The 12,213-nt window shown below is 45.4% G+C and overlaps 1 protein-coding gene across 1 annotated transcript in view; it reads right to left on the bottom strand.

Annotated features, from left to right (window-relative positions):
- The window catches only part of LOC139266299 (mannan-binding lectin serine protease 1-like), a 172,264-nt gene that overhangs the window by 100,631 nt on the left and 59,420 nt on the right, over window positions 1–12,213 (bottom strand). Inside the window, exons 9-11 of the mRNA XM_070884122.1 lie at window positions 11,996–12,074; window positions 6,804–6,941; window positions 6,418–6,492 (exon numbers count right to left, since the gene is read on the bottom strand). Of these exons, the coding sequence (XP_070740223.1) occupies window positions 6,418–6,492; window positions 6,804–6,941; window positions 11,996–12,074 (292 nt within the window). The remainder of the gene's footprint in view (window positions 1–6,417; window positions 6,493–6,803; window positions 6,942–11,995; window positions 12,075–12,213) is intronic.

Below are 12,213 nucleotides of genomic sequence, written 5' to 3'. Positions count from 1 at the left end.
TGGACTGCCAGAAAGCATTCGATAAGGTTCCACACAAGAGATTATTAGCAAAAATAAAAAGCATGAAATTGGAGGTAGCTTGGTGACTTGGTTTGGACATTGGTAGAGAGGTGGGAGACAGAGTACTTTTTAAATGCTATGAAGGTTTCTGCCTCTGCCACCCTTTCAGACAGTGAGTTCCAGATCCCCACCACCCTCTGGGTGAAAAGATAGAGTGGAGATAAAGGGCACATACTCAGATTGGTGGGATGTGACGAATGGTGCTCCCCAGGGATCTGTTCTGGGGCCTCAACTTTCCACCATAAGCACAAAAGAACATAAGAAATAGGAGGAAGTGTGGGTCATTCAGCCCCTCGAGCCTGCTCGCCATTCCATAAGATCATGGCTGATCTTCTACCTCAACTCCACTTTTCCGCCCTATCCCCATATCCCTTGAATCTCTTAGTATCCAAAAATCTATTGCTCTCTGTCTTGACTATACTCAACGACTAAGCCTCCACAGCCCTCTGAGGCAGAGAATTGCAAAGATTCACCACCCTCTGAGTGAAGAAATCTCTTCACCTGTGTCCTAAATGGATGATCCTTTATTCTGAGACTGTGACTCCTAGTTCTAGACTCCCCAAGCAAGGGGTCCCAGCATCTACCATGTCAAGCCCCTTAAGAGTTTTATATAAAAGCAAAATACTGCAGATGCTGGAAATCAGAAATATATTTAAGAATTTTATATGTTTCAATGAGATCACCTCTCATTCTTCTAAATTCTTAGAGAGTACAGGCCTAGATTACTTAATCTCTCCTCATAGGATAATCCTCTCATAGAATCATAGAGATTTACAGCACAGAAGGAGAGTATTCGGCCCATTGTGTCTGCGCCAGTTGAAAAAGAGCTATCCAGCCTAATCCCACTCTCCAGCTCTTGATCTGTAGCAAATCCAAGTACTTTTTAAATGCGATGAGGGTTTCTGCTTCTACCACCCTTTCAGGCAGTGAGTTCCAGACCCCCTCCATCCTCTGCATGAAAAAAATTCATCTCAAATCCCTTCTAGCTTTCTACCAATTACTTTAAATCTATGTCCTCTGGTTGTTGACCCCGCTGCTAAAGGAAATAGGTCTTTCCTATCCACTCTATCTAGGCCCCTCATAATTTTATATACCTCAATAAATCTCCCCTTAGCCTCTTCTGATCCAAAGAAAATAACCTCAGCTTATCCAATCTTTCCTCATAGCTAAAATTCTCCAGTCCTGGCAACATCCTCGTAAATCTCCTCTGTATCCTTTCTGTATCCTAATATTCCTTCTCCCCAGTCGATCTATTGAAGCACTTTCAATCGGAAGGGGCTCACTGGTTGGTGCTCTCACAATCCTGTGCTGGTTCACCTGCTGTTGTTCCTCAGTCCACAATCCCTGTTTCCTTCCAGCTGTGGAACTTTCTCAATCATTCCGTGGAAGTTTCAGTCTATCTCCCGCATGTCCCCAGATCACATTTTTCCTGTAATGTGGTGACCAGAACTGCACGCAGTACTCTAGCTGTGGCCTAACTAGTGTTTTATACAGTTCAAGCTCTTGTATTCCATGCCTCGACTAATGAAGGAAAGCATCCCGTATGCCTTCTTAATCACCTTATCGACTTGTCCTGCTAACTTCAGAGATCTGTGGACCTGCCCTCCAAGGTCTCTCTGTTCCTCTACATTTCTCAGCATCTCAGGAATCAGTCTGGCAAACCTTCGTTGCACTCCCCTAAGGCAAGTATATCCTTCCTCAGGCAAGGAGACCAAAACTGTACATAATACTCCAAGTGTGGTCTCATCAGGGCCCGATATAATTGCAGTAAGACTTCTTTATTTTTGTATTCCAATCCCTTTGGAATAAAGCCCAACATGACATTTGCTTTCCTAATTGCTTGTCCTGCATGTTAACTTTCAGTGATTTGTGTACAAGGACACCCAGGTCCCTCTGAACACCAACATTTCCCAGTAACTCACCTTTTAAAAAATATTCTGTTTTTCTATTTTTCTTACCAAAGTGGATACATTTCTCCATGTTATATTCCATTTGCCATGTTCTTGCCCACTCAGTCTATATCTCTCTACAGCCTCTTTGTGTCCTCCTCACAGCTTACTTTCCCATCTAGCTTTGTAATGTCAGCAAACTTAGATACATTACACTCAGTCCCCTCATCCAAGTCATTTAATTGTAAATAGCTGAGGCCCAAGCACCGATCCTTGCAGTAACCTACTAGTTACAGCCTGCCAACCCAAAAATTACCCAATTAATCCTATTCTCTGATTTCTGTCCGTTAACCAATCCTCAATTCATGCTAATATATTACCCCCAATCCCATGGGGCCTTACTTTGTGCAGTAACCTTTTATCGAATGCTTTTTGAAAATCCAAATACTACATCCACTAGTTCCCCCTTAACCATCCTATTAGTTACATCTTCACAAAACTCTTAACAGATTTGTCAAACATGATTTCCCTTTCACAAATCCGTGATGACTCTGCCCAATCATATTCTGATTTTCTAAGTGCCCTGTTACCACGTCCCTAATAGAATCTACTACTTTCCCTCCTACTGATGTCAGGCTAACTGGTCTATATTTTACAGTTTTCTCACTCCCTCCTTTCTTCAACAGTGGGACCATTCCAGAATCTAGGGACTACATCATCTATAATGTAGGCCATCAGGTCTGGGGGATTTATCGGCTTTCAGTCCCATTAATTTTTCCAGTACAATTTTTTTTATTAATACTAATTTCTTTAAGTTCCTCATTCTCACTAGACCCTTGGTTCCCCATTATTTCCGGAATGCCTTCTTCCGTGAAGACAGATAGAAGTGTTTGTTTAATGTCTCTGCCATTTCCTTATTCCCCATTATAGTTTCTCCCATCTCTGCCTGTGAGGGACTAACATTTACTTTCATTAATTTCTTCCTTTTTATATACCTATAGGAGCTCTTACAATCTGTTTTTGTCTCTTGCTAGTTTAATCTCATTCTATTTTCTCTCTGTATCAATTTCTTGACCATCCTTTGCAAAATCCTAAAACTCTCCCAATCTTCCTACTTACTATTTCTGTAATCTTATAAGTCTCTTCTTTTAATCTAATACTATCCTTAACTTTGCTTGTAAGCCACGTTTGGGCCATTTTTCCTGTGGGGTTTTTAATCCTTAAGGAAATGTATATTCGTTGTGAATTATGAATTATTTCATTAAATGTTTGCCATTCTTGTCTATGGTCATCTATTTCAATCTAGTTTCCCAACCTACCTTAGGCAACTCACCTCTCATACCTACATAGTTTGCTTTGTTCAGATTTAAGACCCTACTTTCAGACTTAACTAAATCACTCTCAGAATTTCATGTTGAGTTTATCATATTATGATCACTCTTCCCCACAGGCTCCTTTACTACAAAGTGATTAATTAACCCTTTCCCATTGCACAATAGTAGATCGAAAATAGCCTGTTCTCTAGTTGATTCCTCAACATACTGATCTAGAAAACGATCTTGAATATATTACATTCCATGAACTCGTCCTCCACACTATTATTGCAAATTTAGTTTGCCCAGTCTATATGAAGATTAAAGTCCCCTATGATTACTCTATTACCCTTGTTGCATGCACCTTTAATTTCCTGATTTATACTGTGCCCTACATTACAACTATGGTTTGGGGGCCTACAGATTATTCCCAACAGTGTTTTCTGCCCCTTGTTTTTTTTTGCGCTACCCAAAGTGATTCTACATCTTGATTTTCCAAGCTAAGATCCTTTCTCTCTACTGTCTTTATCCCATCCTTTATCGTCAGGGCTACCCCTCCTCCTTTTCCATTTTGCCTATCTCTTCTAAAAGTTAAATATCCTGGAATAATTAGTTCCCAACCTTGGTCACTTTGCAACCACATCTCCGTAATGGCTATTGATCAAACCTATTAATTTCTATCTGTGCTATTAATTCATCTATTTTGTTGCGAATACTTCACGCATTCAGATATATCCTGTAGTGCCTTTAGCTTTAACATTTTTCTATTTGTCACTGATTACCTTTGTGAAGCACTCTGTCCCTTCCTGACCCACTCTGCTTAGTTTTACCCACATCACTGCTCTGCTCTAGAGCCTTAACATTTCTCTTGCTGCTTTTGAATTTACCCTTTCCCGAACCCTCCCACCAGCCCTCCTTCATTAGTTTCTAGCCCTGTCAACCACCCTAGTTATTCGATTCACCAGGACACTGGTCTCAGGCCATATTTATTAATGATTTGGATGAAAAAAAGAGAGTTGTATATCAAAGTTTGCAGATGACACCAAGTTATGATTAGTCCTGATGGGAACAGAAAGTTGCAAAGTGACTTTGACAGATTAAGTGAGATGCCTTCTTCCCCACTGCCCACCAATGACCCTTTTCCCAAAGACCCCCACTGCCCCCTTCCGCACCGCCCACCAATGCCCCTTTCCCCAAAGACCCCCACTGCCCCCTTCCCTATTGCCCCCGATGCTGCTCTAAGGAATTCCCGAGTGGGTGCGTAGCAGGCGGGGTATGGAGCTGTGTTGGGTGGGTCCATGCTGCTATTTCGAGGGGCCAACACACTGCCTCCAAACAGCAGCTACGGGCTGATATGCCCTTGCTCCAAGAGTGAGAGTTCATTGTTGCAATGAACACCTCTCTCCTGACATCCTGGCAAATAGAATACAAGAGCAGGGAGGTTATGCTTAAATTGTATAATACTCTGGTTAGGCCATAGCTGGAATACTCCGTGCAGTTCTGGTCGCCGTATTATAGGAAGGACGTGATTGCACTGGAGAGGGTGCAGAGGAGATTTACGAAGATGCTGGCTGGAATGGAGAAGCTTAGCTATGAGGAAAGATTGGATAGGCTGGGTTTGTTCTCCTTGGAACAGAGGAGGCTGAGGAGGAGGCTGAGGGGGAGACCTCATTGAGGTGTATAAAATTTTTAGGGGCTTGGATATAGTGGATAGCAAGGGTCTATTTCCCTTGGTGGAGGGGCCAATTACGAGGAGGCATAGGTTTAAGATGGTTGGTGGAAGGTTCAGAGGTGATTTGAGGGGAAGCTTCTTCACACAGAGGGTTATGGGGGTTTGGAAGTCACTGCCTGGAAGGGTGGTGGAGGCAGAAACCCTCACCACATTTAAAAGGTGCTTGGATGTGCACTTGAAGTGCCGTAACCTGCAGGGTTACGGACCTAGAGCTGGTAAGTGGAATTAGACTGGATAACCTCTTGTTGGCTGGTGCAGATACGATGGTAAGTACAATATGGTATCTAATACAGCCAGTGTGATCTCCTGGACTAATTTCGATCACTTGGATGGGTCGGAGAGGAATTTTGCCAAATTTTGTTCCCCAATTGGCTTGGAGTTTCCCCTCTCTGTAACCCAGGGATCACTGGGCATTGCTCAGGAGCAGGAACCCTGGCTGATTTCCCCCTTTCTCTAACCCAGGGGTCACTGGACAGTGATCAGGAGCAGGAACCCTGGCTGATTTCCCCCTTTCTCTAACCCAGGGGTCGCTGGACATTGATCAGGAAGAGGAACACTGGCTGATTTCCCCTCTCTCTAACCCAGGGTCACTGCGCAATGATCAGGAACAGGAACCCTGGCTGATTTCCCCTCTCTCTCTTACCCAGGGGTCACTGGGCAGTGATCAGGAACAGGAACCCTGGCTGATTTTCCCTCTCTCTCTAACCCAGGAGTCACTGGACAGTGATCAGGAGCAGGAACCCTGGCTGATTTCCCCTCTCTCTAACCCAGGGGTCACTGGACAGTGATCAGGAGCAGGAACCCTGGCTGATTTCCCCTCTCTCTAACCCAGGGGTCACTGGGCAGTGATCAGGAGCAGGAACCCTGGCTGATTTCCCCCTCTCTCTAACCCAGGGGACACTGGACAGTGATCAGGAGCAGGAACCCTGGCTGATTTCCCCTCTCTCTAACCCAGGGGTCACTGGGCAGTGATCAGGAGCAGGAACCCGGGCTGATTTCCCCTCTCTCTAACCCAGGGATCACTAGGCAGTGATCAGGAGCAGGAAGCAGTTAGCGTCTAACCAGTGATTTAGCATAACTTCGTTGCTTTTGTACTTTATGTTTCAGTTTTCAAAACCAAGTGTCCCAAGTGCTTTTTAACAGCCTGCTCACCTCCGGAGTGTGAAGATTTTATATTATTTTGCAATAGGGTTTCCAATTGCTTTATTCAGATCCCTGCGGATTCCTGTGGCGAATCCAGTTGTCTGATCAGGGGCCGTACTCAAGACTCATACAATGTTGAATATCTCACAGGTTGTCAGTTCACCATTACCCTGTCACAGTGCAGCCTCTGGGCAACACTTAGAGCAGCGACAGAAAGTAAACCCAGACCAGGAAAATACCCCGTGCCAAAATCTGCCTTCTTCCTGTCATGAGGCCTTACCTGGCCAACAGGTGGGGAGATCAGTCCCAAGCTCATCGTTGACCCAGAAACCATTCTCCATACAGGTGTACGTACCTGGCAAACAACAGATTCATCCAGTTAACAGAAAAAAGGTAAAAAGTGGTACAGGATCAGGATTATAGAAATAAGGTTCTGATTGAAAGGCCAAAACTTCGCATTTATAGACATTCTAATTTGCTCAATCACATTTCGGATAAAGGGGCTTATATCCAACCCAATCTAACACCACTTTCCCCTCACCATTTAATATCCCACCCGCCCTGGGGTCAGGCATTGCCCCCCCCCTCCCCACACCGGCCCCCCAGCCCCCACATCCCCGGGCCCTCTCTCCACACTCCCGGGCGGGTCCACCTGGAGCCACTCACTGTTCATTTCCGACTCCATCCGATAAAATAAGGCAAGACACGAATATTCAATCTGACTCCCAAACAGCGTGAGGTTGTCTGTTGAGTGGAATGTGACAAATCCGTCGTCCAAGTTTCGCGGTGACCCACAGTCTATAACTGATCGAATAGAAATACTGCAATAAATACATGTGCTCCACTTCAAATAATCACAGCGCCCCTTCACTCATTCTTCACCAATGTAAAATTCAGCTTATTGATAACCGTATGGACAGTCCTTCAAATCTCCACCCCCTCCCCCCGGACCTCCACCCCTCCACTCCCAGCATCCCCTCCGCACTCCCTGCTCCCCCTCCTCCCAGCACCCCCTCCTCGCTCCCCCCCTCCCAGCACCCCCTCCTCGCTCCCCCTCTCCCTGCATCCCCTCCTCGCCACCCTCAGCACCCCCTCCTCGCTCCTCCCCTCCCAGCACCCCCTCCTCGCTCCTCCCCTCCCAGCAGCCCCCTCCTCGCTCTCCATCTCCCAGCACCCCCTCCTCGCTCGCCCCAACACTCCCTCCTTGCTCTCCCTCTCCCTGCAACCCCTCCTCACCACCCCCCAGCACCCCCTCCTCGCTCCCCCCCTCCCTGCACCCTCTCCCTGCACACCCTCCTCGCTCCCCCCTCCCTGCACCCGCTCCTCGCTCCCCCTCTCCCTGCACTCTCCCTGCAAACCCCCACTGCTCTGCAATCCCTCCTCCCCACTCCCAGCACTCACTCCCCCTCCTTTGCATCACATTCCCCCTGAACCCCACACCCCCATTCCTTGCAACCCCTCCTTAAGCCCCACTCTCAGCATCCCCTCACGCATCCACTATCCCTACACCCCTTTCCCTGCACCCGTCCCCCTGCACACCATCCACCGTACTCCCTCTCCCTCGTCCGCTCCCTTTAAATTTACTGCGCGGGACCTCCCAGTTTCAGATTTAACGAAATCACTCTCAAACTCAATCTAAAACTCTTATCATATAGGGGCTAAAATTCCTGCCTCGCCGGGTCCATACAGATTGTGTACGGACCCTGCGAAACCTCGCAATGCACATGCGCCGAAAATCGGCTTTTCCAATCTGGCAAGTGTGCTGTGTGTTTACAACATTTTCTGATTTTATTGAGTATTCTCTCTGAATTTCCTTGTCTCATTCTCCCTCAGCATGTGGCTAATGAGGTCAACTCCAGGAACAATCACAGTAAGAATGAGGCTGAAGGGTGTCGATATAAATTATTGAAGTACTTTCCTGAACAATTTGATCCTGGTTCACAATCTCGCACCTCACAGACTGGAGCAAATCCCGATTCAATCCCTGACTCTCAGCCCGTCACTGCACATTGAGTCACTCTGCTCTTCACAGGTCAGGAATTTTTATGAAGAAATGATCGCATGAAGATAAAACTTGGCAGGCAAAACTGCAATGGAACAATGGGCTGCCTTTAAAGAGGAGATGGTTCGGGTACAGGTGAGTTCCATTCCCACGAGGGGGAAAGGTAGGGCAAGCCAGAGCTCCCTGGATGACGAAAGAGATAGAGAGTAAGATGAAGCAGAAAAAGAGGATGTATGACAGATGTCAGGTTGAGAATGTGTGAGAACCAGGCTGAATATAGAAAGTTCAGAGGGGAAGCGAAAAAAGAAATAAGAGGGGCAAAGAGAGAGTATGAGAATTGATTGGCAGCTAACATAAAAGGGAATCTAAAGTTTACTATCGGCATATAAATAGTAAATGGGTAATAAGAGGAGGGGTGGGGCCGATTAGGGACCAAAATGGAGGCAGAGGGTATGGCTGAGGCACTAAATGAGTACTTTGCATCTTTCTTCACCAAGGAAGAGGATGCTGCCATAGATATAATGAAAGAGGAGATACTGGATGGGATAAAAATTGATAAAGAGGAGATACTAGAAAGGCTGGCTGTACTTAAAGTAGATAAGTCACCAGGACCGGATAGGATGCATCCTTGGATGCTGAGGGAAGTAAAGGTGGAAATTGCAGAGGTACTGACCACAATCTTCCAATCCCCCTTGGAAACGGGGATGGTGTCAGAGGACTTTTAGAAACAATAATCCAGGACAAAATTAACAGTCACTTGGACAAGTGTGGATTAATTAAGGAAAGCCAGCATGGATTTGTTAAAGGCCAATTGTGCTTAACTAACTTGATTGAATTTTTTGATGAGGTAACAGAGAGGGTTGATGAGGGCAATGTGGTTGATGTGGTGTACATAGATTTCCAAAAGGCATTTGATAAAGTGCCACATAACAGGCTTACCAGCAAAGTTGAAGCCCATGGAATAAAAGGGACAATGGCAGCATGGATACGAAATTGGCTAAGTGACAGGAAACAGAGAGTAGTGGTGAACGGTTGTTTTTCGGACTAGAGGAAGGTATACAGTGGTGTTCCCCAGGGGTCGGTACTAGGACCACTGCTTGTCTTGATATATATTAATGACTTAGATTTGGATGCGCAGGGCACAATTTCAAAATTAGATGACACAAAACTTTGAAGTATAGTGAACAGTGAGGAGAGTGATAGACTTCAAGAAGGTTGAATTAAGTTTAGATGAAGTTTAAAGCAGAAAACTACGAAGTAATACATTTTTGTAGGAAGATCAAGGAGAGGAAATATAAACTAAATGGTACAATTCTAAAGGGAGTGCATGAACAGGGAGACTTGGGGTATATGTGCACCAATCATTGGTAGAGCAAGTTGAGAAAGTGGTTTAAAATGCATACGGGATCCTGGGCTTCATATATAGAGGCACAGAGTACAAAAGCAGAGAAGTTATGTTGAAAGTTTATAAAACACTTTTTTGGCCATAACTGGAGTATTGTGTCCACATCTGGGCACTGCACTTTAGGAAGGATGTGAAGGCCTTAGAGAGGGTGCAGAAAACATTTACGAGAATGGGTCCAGGGATGAGGGACATCAGTTACGTGGATAGACTGGAGAAGCTGAGGTTGTTCTCCTTGGAGCAGAGAAGGTCGAGAGGAGTCTTTACGATAGAGGACACTAACAATATTCCGACAGTGGATAGTCTAGGGCTATAGGAGGGGGAGGAACTTAACACAGTCACTAAGGAGGTGGTACTCAGTAAGATAATGAGACTAAAGGCAGATAAATCCCCTGGACCTGATGGCTTGCATCCTAGGGTCTTAAGAGAAGTAGCGGCAGGGATTGTGGATGCATTGGTTGTAATTTACCAAAATTCCCTGGATTCTGGGGAGGTTCCAGCAGATTGGAAAACTGCAAATGTAACACCCCTATTTAAAAAAGGAGGCAGACAAAAAGCAGGAAACTACAGACCAATTAGCCTAACATCTGTGGTTGGGAAAATGTTGGAGTCCATTATTAAAGAAGCAGTAGCAGGACATTTGGAAAAGCAAAATTCGATCAGGCAGAGTCAGCATGGATTTATGAAGGGGAAGTCATGTTTGACAAATTTGCTGGAGTTCTTTGAGGATGTAACGAACAGGGTGGATAAAGGGGAACCAGTGGATGTGGTGTATTTGGACTTCCAGAAGGCATTTGACAAGGTGCCACATAAAAGGTTACTGTACAAGATAAAAGTTTACGGGGTTGGGGGTAATATATTAGCATGGATAGAGGATTGGCTAACTAACAGAGAACAGAGAGTCGGGATAAATGGTTCATTCTCTGGTTGGCAACCAGTAACTAGTGCCGCAGGGATCAGTGCTGGGACCCCAACTATTTACAATTTATATTAACGACTTGGAAGAAGGGACTGAGTGTAATGTAGCCAAGTTTGCTGATGATACAAAGATGGGAGGAAAAGCAATGTGTGAGGAGGACACAAAAAATCTGCAAAAGGACATAGACAGGTTAAGTGAGTGGGCAAAAATTTGGCAGATGGAGTATAATGTTGGAAAGTGTGAAGTCATGCACTTTGGCAGAAAAAAATCAAAGAGCAAGTTATTATTTAAATGGAGAAAGATTGCAAAGTGCCGCAGTACAGCGGGACTTGTGCATGAAACACAAAAGGATAGTATGCAGGTACAGCAAGTGATCAGGAAGGCCAATGGTATCTTGGCTTTTATTGCAAAGGGGATGGAGTATAAAAGCAGGGAAGACTTACTACAGCTATATAAGGTATTGGTGAGGCCACACCTGGAATACTGCGTACAGTTTTGGTTTCCATACTTACGAAAGGATATACTTGCTTTGGAGACAGTTCAGAGAAGGTTCACTAGGTTAATTCCGGGGATGAAGGGGTTGACTTATGAGGAAAGGTTGAGTAGGTTGGGCCTCTACTCATTAGAATTCAGAAGAATATGAGAGGTGATCTTCTCGAAACGTATAAGATTATGAGGGGGCTTGACAAGGTGGATGCAGCGAGGATGTTTCCACTGATGGGGGAGACAAGAACTAGAGGGCATGATCTTAGAATAAGGGGCCGCCCATTTAAAACAGAGATGAGGAGAAATTTCTTCTCTGAGGGTTGTAAATCTGTGGAATTCGCTGCCTCAGAGAGCTGTGGAAGCAGGGACATTGAATATATTTAAGACAGAAATAGACAGTTTCTTAAACGATAAGGGGATAAGGGGTTATGGGGAGCGGGCGGGGAAATGGAGCTGAGTCCATGATCAGATCAGCCATAATCTTATTGAAAGGCGGAGCAGGCTCGAGGGGCCACTTGGCCTACTCCTGTTCCTATTTCTTATGTTCTTATAGGTGTTCAAAATCACGAGGGGTCTGGACAGAGTAGATAGAGAGAAACTGTTCCCATTGGCAGAAGGGTCGAGAACCAGAGGACACAGATTTAAGGTGATTGGCAAAAGAACCAAAGGCGACATGAGGAAAAACCTTTTTACGCAGCGAGTGGTTATAATTTGGAATGCACTGCCTGAAAGGGTGCTGGAGGCAGACTCCGTCGTGCTTTTCAAAAGGGAGTTGGACCTGAAACATCCGAAGGGAAAAAATGGCAGGACTGCGAGCAAAGGACAGGGGAGTGGGACTGGCTCAAGTGCTCTTGCAGAGAGCCGGCACGGGCTCGATGGGCCGAATTACCTCCTTCTGTGCTGTAACCATTCTATGATTCTAAAACTCTGACTGCCTTGAAAATATGTCAGAGCATCCCTTGGTAGAACATGAAAGGATTGGCATTGCTTCATATTTGGAAGTCCTGTTTGAAGGTGTTTATAGTAACGCACATGTGCTCATTTCTTACCTTTACAGGTGGGAATACTGCTACTCCACATTCCCGACTTCTGGCATTCGATCTGATAGGCTTCCACCTCATCACCACCCTGAAAATCCACCCAACATTACGTTACACAGTGGCAGCAGCTTTATATATATATGAACAGAGGAGGCCGAGGGGAGACATGATTGAGGTATATAAAATTAACTGCTGGATCTCCTGTGCTTTACCCACCATCTGTTCTT

The sequence above is a fragment of the Pristiophorus japonicus genome, chromosome 6, assembly GCF_044704955.1.
Source record: "Pristiophorus japonicus isolate sPriJap1 chromosome 6, sPriJap1.hap1, whole genome shotgun sequence".
Lineage (NCBI taxonomy): Eukaryota > Metazoa > Chordata > Chondrichthyes > Pristiophoridae > Pristiophorus > Pristiophorus japonicus.
This window is presented reverse-complemented; position numbering and strand designations above follow the sequence as displayed.